The 12,979-nt window shown below is 38.3% G+C and overlaps 1 protein-coding gene across 1 annotated transcript; it reads right to left on the bottom strand.

Moving 5' to 3' along the window:
* Positions 1-4,474: 4,474 nt before the first annotated feature.
* On the bottom strand, positions 4,475-4,816 carry LOC119985535 (ethylene-responsive transcription factor ESR2-like). The gene has a single exon (XM_038829827.1). It carries the CDS (start codon positions 4,814-4,816, stop codon positions 4,475-4,477), a length of 342 nt encoding a protein of 113 aa, XP_038685755.1.
* Between the last annotated feature and the right edge of the window lie 8,163 nt (positions 4,817-12,979).

Below are 12,979 nucleotides of genomic sequence, written 5' to 3'. Positions count from 1 at the left end.
ATATGTTAGTAAAAATGGTGATAGCAGAAACGCTGGACAATTTTAGTAGCAAATATGCTGTATGAATGCTTGGTGGTGTTTGGTTAAACTTTTACTGGTAACAATTATGTTGTGTAGCATATTATGACAAATTACGTGTCTGGGTATTATGCATTTTAATTGTAATAGAGACATATAAATGTACTTAAAAATAAAAATTAATTTATAAAATAAAGATAATTAATTTATCTAACATAATTAAATAATAATTTCAATGAATACAATTAATTAATTAAATAATAATTGACAGTCTCAGGGTTGTAATATGAATAAGTAGATTAAATGGGGACAAAATAGACAATTATCAAGCAAATGCTAGGGAAATGCTTCATATTAGTAGCATTGTAAAAGTAGTATAAAATGTTGATGAAAATGTCCTGGCATATGTACACAAAAAATAGTGTTTGGATGGCAACTAACATTTATACTTGTAGTATAAATGTTAGTAAAAAAACTCTTCCAACGAAGCCGTAACATGACGGCTTTTCAAAGTGTCTTGGTGTAATAACAATAAAAGAACGCGTGGCATAAGTTAACGGCCAAAAAGGCGTGGCTGGCGGCTATTTTTTTCTTGTTCAACATTCAATCAACATACCCATTTTTTTTGTCACTTTGCATGAATGATCATCTCCTTTTTTTCACAAACTTGTCTCAATCTCATATCCCTCTCCAACCGAAAGGGGAGTGGAGTGGGACATATTGTTTTGGGCATTGATCCAACATCCAAGTCACTAATGGGATGATAAATAAGATCTTTAATCCCTTTAAAGATGAGTCGCTCTCTAAATCTAAACACTAAACTACTTCTTTCATCGTCATAATATCAAATCTTGTTACTTTATAACGATTTTATAAAAAAAATCTCATGCACAAGGTTTTCGTGATAGTGTAGGGTCAGAGAAGGATAAGATATATGCAATTTTTTCCGGTGATAATATAAATAGGTTATTTTCAATATTTGAACTCCGTTTGTACCAAATCTAAACCCTACATGTCTGCTGACATGTGGCAAGACGGGTCCCACAGTGCACAAAAATTGGTCAATCTCCTAGTGACACATGGTGGAGGTAAGGATAATTTTTTACTAACCCTTGTTCATTTTATGGGATTCTAATTGGTTGTTGGCCTGAAATCCATGGATTAGTTGCCAGAAATTAGGGTTGTCCAATATTCATTGTCCAAAAGGCTATAATTCAGGGAATTTTGATCTTAATGGATAAATTCTTTTTAAACGTGGTTTGTTGAATAACTATTGAGATTTCAGCAGGATTATGTCACAGAGCATGGTGGAGAAACAGAAGTTTGTTAGCTGAATGCCACAATTTTCTTTCAAGCTTGTTTCCAGCTGAAGCATGTCTCCACGAAACTCAAACAACATTTGTCCTACACAACACAGAAGGTTACATTTTTACACGATCTTCGTGCAGAAGCAGCATCGAAATGATTATTGTTAACCATGTTCTCATATTTTTGACCATGAAGCCTAAAGACTTACAAAGCAGAGATTACGAAGACTTCCAAGAGAGTCAGTTTCCTTCTTGAAGAAGAAGTACAACCAAAGAAATGATGCCATCATCCCCATGTCCAGGAGAAGGTTGCGATTATGAAGCCTACTAACCCAGTCACTCCAGCAACCAACAAGAAAGTGGTCTTATCACGATCCCTATGATGTCCCATGACAGATACTTGAAGAACAAAAGAAGAAGTGCCCATCACTTGGCACTATAAAAGAAGAAGAAAAAGAAACAATAAGATACCCCACGTCAAATACAGACCCAGCGTCTTCAATCCTTATTTGCTTTCTTAGGTATGGCTTCGGCCACTTATCTTCTTTTATTTAGCATGGCACCGCGCCAATTAGTTCTTAGATTTATCTTTCAAAAGTCTTTGTGGCTATGTCTTTATTTTAGCTTGTAAAGCACGCCTACATCCCATGGTATATCCCTTTTCAATGAAGGTCCTGATGCATTCCAACAATGTGTTGTTTTTGATTTCCTTTCAATAGAGACTTTTTTCATTTCGGTGATAGTCTTCTGTTTCCTACTTTTTTTTTCAAATTGACACTCCTTACATTTTATGTCCTTTTCCTGAATGACAAATCTTAAGCCAGTAGAGTTCTAGAAAGTTTTTCAATCAATGCAGTAAGGCTCACAATAAGTTGCATTTTCAGCAACTATTCCTCAATAGTTGATGCAGACCATTTAGCAGCTAGCTCGACCTTAGCCGTCGCAACAATTCCTAATAGAGCTAGCCACCGTGTTGAAAGTCGTCCAATCTTCATCAATTGTCTACTATGATCTTCTGATATGTTTACACGTAGAGTTTACAAGAGGCTAACATCACTGACTCTCCTTTGCCCTCGCACGACACAAAATAAAAATATTTTTTTCTTCTCTTTTTTGGGTCTTATTTCAACCTAAAACACATCATATATGATTTGCGCTCAAGTGTTACCTTATGCACACAACACTTATAGAGTCCTCTATGCATGGATGCACAACATCGCGCTCGAGTGCACAACATTGCGCTCGATCGTAGTTGTACATTTGTGAATTCCAATAGCTTCAACGTGAGTCACTCTTTATAAATCTCCAACTTGAATCAAGGTTGAATCCAAAATTCAAAACCACCAAAAAAAAACAAACAAACAACAGACTCCATCCACTAACTACTTCAATCACTCCTTAGCAAACTCCACCAACTATCTCCATCACTTATTGAAATTTTCGGTAGCATTAATCAAGTCCAAAAAATACTTGAAATTGACCCCAATTAAGGGCTTCGTCATCGTATCCATCATATTATCATTCTCATGTATATTCTCCAATGATACCACTCTCATTAGACTATGTCGGGGATGAAATGAAACTTGATGTCAATATGTCTCGTGTACTCATGAAACATTTAATTTTTGGCCAAATGTAAGTAGCTCTGATTATCACAAAATACATCCACCTTACTCTGCTCAATCCCTAACTCATCCATCAACCCTTTCACCCATATAGTTTGTTTACAACCTCTATAGCAAACTATATATTCAATTTCCATCAAATAATTCTAATAGTTTCTGGCCAGGATACAGGTTTTCACAAACATATACTCCATGTTTTTGTTATCGTTATGTGCGGAGAAGGTGGTAGGCACACCATAATATTCGTCCAAAAGGGACGGTTACCATCCAAGGTTTAGGGAGTTTCGAGTGCTTCCATGGTTGCAAGAAGCAATATGTATATGTATGTACAGAATAATATGCATAAGAGAAAGGGAGTTTGGGAGTTGGTCGAACTGGTGTTCCACTCGCAGTGTGTACTACTCTATGTAGAGAGTGCACATGGCTTCTAAGTGGTGGCACAGAGCATTTGCTGTCAAGTAATGTTTCAGTATCTGAAAGAATTACATGTATGCATGTATGAGGTGGTAGGTAAATGAATGTTGGCATAGTAAAAGAATCATGAAAGAATGCTAATCTCATGAAACACTACCTATTTTCGAGTGGATGAATAGTGGACACGGACGTATGCAATGCTTGTTAGATTTTGTCTAGTATGATAATGGTGTGTTCTAAGGAGTAAGATGATGCATGAGCGCATGAAAAATAGAAAATCCATGAGAAAGAGTGTTGGACTCGTGAAACACTACTTATCTACGAGTGGTGGATGAATAAAGGACATGAGTAGTCGTATTGCTACCACGACAACGTCTATTGTTATGCGAATGTGTGTGTGTGCTAGATGATGAATGATGCATGTATGGTGTAATGACGTGGATGATAGGGTTGATCTCATGACACACAGTTTATTTTCGAATGGTAAACAGGAGACATGAGCATATGCAATTCATGTCTATCGTGATGTAACTGAAGAGTGATGATGGATGCTTACGAGATGAATAGTTTCACATACCGTTCTATTTCCACCTTTATGATGAATCCAGTGGTCATCGAAGTATTTCTCTTTTTCATGCAACTATCTACATGACCTAGTGTAACGACCCATCCCACACACCCACCCCGCAGGTATGGGCTGTGCGCACAAGCCGAGCCCATGGGCCGCTACCTCCAACCCCTCTCGCCTCGCAAGGACACGGGTTGTTGAAGGTGAGAATCGAACTCTCCACCTCCCTTTAACATAGTGCACAAGGCAACCTATGGCACCAACTAAGCCATGATTTAAAGGCAACCTCTACCTCATCTTGATCCAGTTGTTTTTGAATGAAAAACAAGTTTGAAAGAGGAATAAAACCCTAGAATATGTTCTAATAGATTGAGCTTGTTTCTATTGATTGGTCGTTAGTTGTTGCTTTCATCTGCAGTTATCAGTGGTATCGAAGCATGTCGAAAACATGAATTTGTCAAGAGGTTCAAAAATGGCTTTCTCAAATGACAGGATACAAGTCATACCTTCGTTCAATGAAGAAGACTACAACGCGTGGAAGGTCAAGATGCGACGTTATAGGCTCCAGTGGACGGCTCAGATGGCTTGTACATCATGTTGTTGTAATGATCATCAACAGGAGTGGTGTAAACGAAGTTGGCAGAGGGCTTGAGATCGCCCATGGCACTAGTAGCCATGTTATAGGCCCAAGCCGCCTCCTCGGCAATGTCGAAGGTTCCGAGCCAGTGCCGCTTCTTGGACAGTGGGTCCCATATCCTAGCTGCATATCTTCCCGACTTGCTCTTGTAGATCCCATGGTACGTCCTCTTGCATATCTGACCGCTCTCCTTGATTGTGTTTGCAGTGGTGGTGGACTTTTTCAGACTTCTAAAAGTTTCCTCCATTTTGAGAGAATTTCCTATGCTCAACTTCATGCTCAACTTTTGAATCTCGGCTTAGAAAAATTTTCACCGGAATATATGAAGCATCATTCTCAATCTTATAGGGATGACCATGTGAATATGATCCACTTGGTGGCATTGTTGAGAAATCTCTACTTTCCTCCTAGTTCCAAATACTTTAAAAGTGATTTGGTCACCTCCCGCACCACTCAAAGTAAGCTTCCATTTTTCTACATCAATCATGGTTCTTCGACTACAATGCGTGGAAGGTCAAGATGCGACATTATAGGCTCCAGTGGACGGCTCAAATGGCTTGTACATCATGTTGTTGTAATTATCATCAATAGGAGTGGTGTAAATGAAGTTGGCAGAGGGCTTGAGATCGCCCATGGCACTAGCAGCCACGTTATAGGCCCAAGCCACCTCCTCAGTAGTGTCGAAGGTTCCGAGCCAGCGCCGCTTCTTGGACAGTGGGTCCCATATCCTAGCTGCATATCTTCCCGACTTGCTCTTATAGATCCCACGGTACGTCCTCTTGCATATCTGACTGCTCTCCTTGATTGTCCGCGACCCCGGTACCAGAACTAGACTCACTTGTGAGGAGGGAATAGGTGAAAGAAAAGGGTGAGCGAAAGGCCAAATATGTAATATTATATTACATATGTTCCAATGTTTTGTTACATATGTTCGAGTGTTTGAAGATATCTGTTCGAGTCGTTTGGCAGGCATCAAGAACATCCACTTCTTTAAAGGTGAAAGCGAAATCCGCACATCGAGGAGGTTCTTCCTAGAGTCGTGGCTTTCAATTGAACACTCTGACTATTGCCCCAGTTTCTTATTACACTTTCCAGAGATCAGCCATACACCTTCGCAAACTATGAAGTCGTTCCCAGCAAAGTAAGATTGCCCCAACTCTCCTTTCGTTCGTTCCCCAAAGATTACCCTAGTTCGGAGTAATTCTTTCTCGGCCAACTTTCCCTTTCCTAATGAACCTATTATGTTTGTAACTAGAGCCTTATGTGTACCTGTTGAGGGTAGGTGAAGTTGTGATTTCTAGACACAATGTGGTGTACCGAGAAATGTACCAGTTTGGTGATGACTGAGTGGTGATGTGTGATGCAAATGGATGCATATGAATAGGCTAAAAGAAAGCAATAAAATTGTAAAAGGAAATGCATTATTTACACTAGATAAGACTTGTGGTAACATAATAGGCAGCAGAACATAGAATCCCCATAGTCTTTTCTCTATCGTCCCCAATGAAGTCCCCAGCTATGCGATTCGGGTTGATTGTTGGGGGTGTGCTAGTACGTATCATTATAACACGCATGGGCGCATATGAAGTCACCACTAATTGGTAATTATAGATGCAATTAGACGTCTAACAATCAAGACATGGTTCATGTGTAAACCAAAGATTTACAGGGGTTTGGGAGTCTTATTATGTGCGGAGAAGGTGTTAGGCACTCCACGACATCAGTCCAAAAGGGACGGTTACCATCCAAGATCCGGGGAGTTTTGTGTGCTTTCATGGTTACAAGAAGAAATATGTATATGTATGTAAAGGATAACATGTATGAGGGAAAGGTCAGTCGGACTGATGTTCCACTCCCAGCCTATATGACTCTATGTAGAGAGTGCATGTGGCTTCCAAATGGTGGCGCGAAGCCTTTTCTAGCTAGAGATGTTTCAGTATCTGGGAGAATTACATGCATGTATAAGATGGCAGGAGAAATGAATGTTAGCATGGTAGAAGAACCATGAAAAAATGTTGGTAGCGTGAAACAATACCTATTTTCGAGTGGATGAATAGGGGGACACAAATGTATGCAATACCTATTAGATTCTATCTACCATGATGATGGCGTGTGATGAGGAGTAAGAAAATGCATGAGCGCATGAAAGATAGAGAAGCCATGAGAGAGAGTGTTGGACTCGTGAAACACTACCTATTTTCAAGTGTAGGATGAATAGGGGACTCGTGAAACACTACCTATGTTCGAATTGCTACCACAACAACATCTATCGTGATACGAATATGTGTGTGGTAGATTATGAATGATGCATTTATGGTGTAATGACATGGATGATAGAGAAGGCATTAAAGAGTGTCAGGTATGAGACACAGCCTATTTCCTAGTGGTAAACAAGGGACACAGGCATATGCAACTCATGTCTATCGTGATGTAAGTGGAGGGATGATAGATGCTTATGAGATGAATAGTTTCAGATACCATACGATTCTCACCTTCATGATGAACTCAGTAGTCATCGGAGCATTCTCCCTTTTATATGTAACTATCTAAATGATGTGGGTTGAGAATGTATTTGCCCGAGAGGTGGTTGGATGGAGGTAGATATGGGTTTTTACCTCTTATTCCTCTTTTTGGTGCCTATGGAGATGTAGGATCAGATGATTTCTAAAGTGAGATAGCTTAGGGCATCGGTGGCTTTCACCTGGATAGGGGAGGACCGAGCAAAGATTTGAGATATTCCTCTTTCTCTTTCTTCCCTTCTCTCTCTTTTTGTCTTCTTTTCTCCCACCAGCCCTTTTTCTTAAGCGCTTGACCGCTTTTTATCTTCCTTTTTCTCCTCCTTTACCCCGCTCTTCTAGCCTGACTATCACATCATTGGGTACTCCTTTGGCACTAAGCGGGAAACTTTTCTTCAAGGGGAGTAAAGGAGAGATTTTTGGTTTTAATTTTTGGGAACTAGGTTGTTTGAGGGGTCCAATCACTTCCGAAGGAATGGGCTCTCGGAAGCTCCCCGGAACATGAATTTATTCCCACTAGGCTGGACATCGTGTGCTGATTTAAGGCCCAGGGGTAGGAGGCTATATGTCGGGGGCAGACAAAATTGGAGTACTACATTTATCAGCATCTTTTGCACTACCTTTTGATCCGAAATTTTTCACCTAGAGTCCCACATCAGATTAACAATACGAAATGGCATAACTCTAATAAATGTATTAAACAATTTGTTAAACAGAAATAGAGATTTCAGCTAGATAAGCGCAAGATAACTTCAGGAGAAATCAAAGTTTGAAGTTTGTACGTTCCTAAAAAGTCTCAGATGTGCTTCCAGAGATTGTACGTCAACCAATGATGAGAACCATGTTGGTCTTGCACTTTGAAGGATAAGAAATCCTCCCATGTTTAAGCATGCAGAAGTATTACCAACATGACAATTATTAGTCATTTTTCCCCAACCGCAAGCACAAGGTCTACAATCCAGGACAATGGAACGAGTTGCATGCCTCCAGTATTCCCACATCCACCTTGAAAAAGGAGAACGACTTGGGATTCTCACCATAAAGCTCATTACCGGGAAGGAGTTGCAATTATGAAGACCATTGACCTAGCAATTCAAGTGACAAGCAAGACGACGGTTCCCCATGGTGCTCCATGTTTGCATACGCCATGATAGTGCCAAGGGAACATGAGATGAAGATTACCATAATTACCATGAAGAGTATAAAAGGAAGAAGAAGAGAAATCTACAACTACCCTACGTCAAACTCATACTCCGCGTCTACAAATCTTTACTGCTTTCTTAGGTAATGACTCTTGTCATTTATCTTTATAATTAGCGTGGTTCCGGGCAACTAGTTTCTAGCTTAGCGCTTTTTCTTTTCAAGCTTTCGTAGCTATGTTTTCGTGAAACTTATAAGTATCACCAAACATCCGACAACTTATAAGTTAATTTATTTTTTGATAGTTTATAAGCCAACTTATGAGAGTGACCTAAAAGGACCGACTTATGATAGTGACCTAAAAAGACGAATGCTTAATTTACCCTAAATAGGAAATTTTTTTGTTTAAAGCGATGTCTTTGTTCCCTTCTTTCTCTAATGCCAATCTTGTCATATTAATATGGGAAAACAATGCCAATATCAATGTAACATAATTATTTGATCCACTATCAAAGTGAAAAATAGGTGAAATTAATAGTCATTGGATATCAACAAAGTGTATATAATTGGCATTTGTATGATTCGTTCTAGTAGAAGTAGGCCATTGGAGTTTGGCTTTAGGCTATATAATTGGCATTCGAATGATTCGACACTTCCCAAACACGTCCCAGATCTAGCCTACCCATTCTGCAGAGCAATTGGAAGGACGGCTTGTGATCCAGACAATACACTGGGTCAAAGAACTGTTGTGGGCCCCCAGACAAGATTTAGACATGAAATGGGCCCATACTGTGAAGCCCATTTGGGACTTAGCAATTGTTCAATACTGTCATGTGCATCTTGTCCCTCTCATACAACCCCCAATAATATGGGAAGATTATCATTTTAGTTGAGACTAAAATTGATATACAGAAAATATCTTCTTGACCCCAAAAAATATATAAATAAATAAGAGAAGCACCAAAACTAAGAAAGAAAATACCTTTATCAGTCATTTGATTTAAAAAAAAAATGCCTTTATGGATGTGTTGTCACTTTCTCCAAATTTTGGAGTTGAAGACTCCCTCACCTTGAACCCTAAATTTCCAAAACTTACAAATTAATCGAGTATTAATGGGTTATCCCTCCTTGGACCATGAGGTTCTGGGTTCGATTCTCATTGGGAATATGGGTATAATTAGAGGGTTCATATGAGGGCATTTTGCCTCATCGTTGGGCTTAGTGAGAGAAAAAAAAAAAAAAAAACAACTCTTCTAGTTGAGTTTTTGGTGTCATCATTTAGTATTCTTAAGAGGGTTAAATGCAGCAATACCCTTGAGTTTAAATGAGTTTATCAACTGACCCCCTTCATTTTTAATTTTGATGGTCAAGCCCCCATGAAGAAATCGAAATTATTTGTAAATCATATCCCTCCCTCAATTGACTAACGGATTAGTCACGTGAGACACGTTTTCATATTTGTTCACAAGGTCATACTATCGAATTCGAAAAACGAAAGGGGTTAGTTAATAACGTTAGAAGTGTTTTTCTTTGTTTTTTTTTTGTGAAAAAGCATGCATCATGTACATGTTCCATATGTAATGGATAGGACGTACAAGAAATTTTGATTTGTTTAGAGAATTTGACCATCAAATTTGAAAATTAAAGCGATCGACTTACAATATTGATTATACCTAAGGGATGTCACAGCATTTTTACCTTCTCATGATATGTAGCAACTAAATATGGGGACAAACAAGGAAACTGACAAAGAGTCTAAGTGCCTGTTTTGTAAAGCAGTTCCGCGGTGCCAAACAGACCAAAAACGGCCAGCGGATCTATTGGCCAGAACTTAATGTTTTCGTGGGACCCACGCCATCATGTATTTTTGACTTTTTACATTATTTAAAGTGGGTCCCATAACTTAATCATATATATTTAATATATTATTTAGTTTTATAAATATTTTTGCCAATAAATTTGATATTTATAATTAATATTATAAAAATTAATTTAATAGTTTTTAAGTCAATAGTTTTTCCACTAACGTCAGTTTTTAATTCACCAAACACCTCACAACATATTTCACAGTTTTAAGCTCAGCATATTTTTCACAGCATTTCCGCTAGCATTGAAAATCAATTTTTCCGCTGTGCCAAACGGAGCCTAAATTTTTGGCAACCGAAAGAGTCCAAGTCTACATGACATCGATGTCATCATACAAAGTGGATAATTTTTAAAATTCAAAATTTGAAGGCTTATCAAAAAAGGAAAATGTTTGAGACCCCTAAAAAGTAACCCCAAAAGACCCCCATTTAATGTGGAGTATTGAATGTGAAGTGTGCCCTACATGTGTGTTTTTAATCAATGACTATTTTAATGCCACATAGATTTGGGGGACTTTTAGGGATCAAATTTTGAGGGTCTCTAACATTGTTCATCAAAAATACCCACTCTCTCTTCCCTCACCCTCAACACTCACACCCTCTCCTTCTCTCTCTTTTCTCTCTCTCTTTCTCCGTTACTATCAGAACCCAAGGTCCACCATCCAACCACTTATGAGGGCAGCTGACCCACCGATCTGAAGCGCATGAGCACCATGACTCATCCTCAGCCACAAAGGGCCACCTTCTCTCTTGTTCTTGCGGGATTCACGGAGGCTTGTCTCTGCGTCAACCCTCTCAGCAGCTGACGTGTGGATTGTCCAGATTTTTGCATCCATAAAATCTTTTTGAAGTTTTGTTTAGGAAAAGGAAAAGGAAAAGTTAAAAAAAATGTTAATTTTCTAGGTAAGTGTATGTCTTAGCTTTTCAAATTTTTTTAAAATTGCCTTGTCAACAAATTTGTGTGGCATGTCACCTTGGTTATGTAAGTTTATGGACGATCACGAAATATTTATGGACATGTAACACCACCTTTGAAATTCGATTTTTTTTTTTCTTGTTGATTCGTTGTTACTATTTTTTTCCTTTCCTGTTTTGGAGTTACATGAAACTTGTGCAATGCGCTGCCCTGATGCAAATCAAACTTTGCTTCTCTCAAAATTTGTAATGGGATTGCATGCATTGCTTTTCTTGAAGGTTGTAGCCTGTCACGCAGGCTTAATTAAATGAGTAATTAGTATAAAGTTAGTTTAATTATTATGCCGGTGTAAGGCCTCATTTGAAGATTATATAAAGGTCCAATATAAAAAAATCCGACAATAGTGTAATAACACATTAATTAATTTCCTCAATTCCCATCATAATAATTAAAGATAAAATTAATTATAAGAAGATTAATTATAATCATAATAGTCAAGCATAAAATATGTGGCCATATGTATGCACATGCCACATCCCTTTGTAATGGTGGTCCCTTTCATGTATTTGCATATGCATTTTCTATACTAATTAATTCAACAAAATATTTTAGAAATAGTCCAATATTCCTGCCCACACAAAGAGGAAATGTTTACATAAAAAATGACCTTCCTTCATCTGAGGACATGAGGCAACATGGGAGTTGTACTTGGTAAGGATCAACCAATCTTCAGATGACACATGGCGAGGGTAGAGGAATTTTGATTAATGTTTGTTCATTTTGGAAGTGAATTCGGTGTTGGCTTGCCTGAAATCTAAGTTACAGTTGTTGGAAATCAAGCCTATCCAAAGATTGATATCCAACAAGCTATAAACAAGGGGTACTTTGTCCTAATTATTTTTAATCTTGATTTAATTTAATTCGGTAAAAAGAATTCGAGTTTTTAGTTGAATAAATGCAAACCAGCTCAGAAAAAATCGGAAGTGGCAGCCTTCACCCTCCTGAATTTTCTCAAACATATTCCCAATGACTTCACGTAAATCAGAGAGAAAAGTCACGATCGTCCTACACTTTGAAGAAGAAGAAATCCTCCCACGTTCAAGTATATAGGAGCACTACTAAGATGACAAGCATGAGGCTTACAATCCAGGAAGGTGGAGAGAGGCACAGGTTCCCAAAACTTCTACATCCTCCATGAAAAAAGAGCACGACCCAAGATGTTCATCATGATGCCTACTATCAGGAAGATGAGTTCTGGCCCAACAATTTTAAACAAAAGCAAGAGAACGGTTCCCCATGATTCTCCACGTTTGCACATATCATCAAGAATGTGCCTAGAAAACAAGAGTTGAAGGTCACCATGGTCATCATGAAGAGTATAAAAGGAGGGAGAAGAGAAGTCTACAACAAGCTCGTGTTAAACACAGACTCCACGTGTACAAAACTTTAATGCTTTCTTAGGCAATAACTCCGATCCTTATCTTTTCAATTAGCATGGCTTCGACCAACTAATTTCTAGCCTAACCCTTTACTTTCCAAGCTTCAGCACCTATGTTTAGTTTTATCTTGTAAAACACACCAAATACATTCCACGATGTATTCTTAATCAATGAAATTCTTATGCATTCCATCAATGTATTATTTTTCATTTCGTTTCAATAGGAGTGCTATCATTATGGTGTTAGTCTTCTATCCCCTGCTTTTCTCACTTAACACTTATCAAATTTTTAGTCATTTTCCCAGAAGACAACCTCGAACAAACAATATTATTGTGTTCTCGGTCTATGTACAGCTTGTTTGGTGAATATGTTAGATTTGGTGCAACCCTTATCAAAAATCTTTGGACTGATAGTATGTCTTAGCACACTTGAACACACACTATCCATAACACGAACACTCATATCCCCTAGAGTCAGAGTTTGGATATCTCCTGTCCAACACAGTAGACACAAAACAATATATATATATGTGCA

The sequence above is a fragment of the Tripterygium wilfordii genome, chromosome 19 (assembly GCF_013401445.1).
Source record: "Tripterygium wilfordii isolate XIE 37 chromosome 19, ASM1340144v1, whole genome shotgun sequence".
Classification (NCBI taxonomy): Eukaryota; Viridiplantae; Streptophyta; class Magnoliopsida; order Celastrales; family Celastraceae; genus Tripterygium; species Tripterygium wilfordii.
This window is presented reverse-complemented; position numbering and strand designations above follow the sequence as displayed.

Coding starts and splice junctions, on each gene's coding strand:
- LOC119985535 (XM_038829827.1), bottom strand. CDS start 4,816: ATGGAGGAAACTTTTAGAAGTCTGAAAAAGTCCACCACCACTGCAAAC.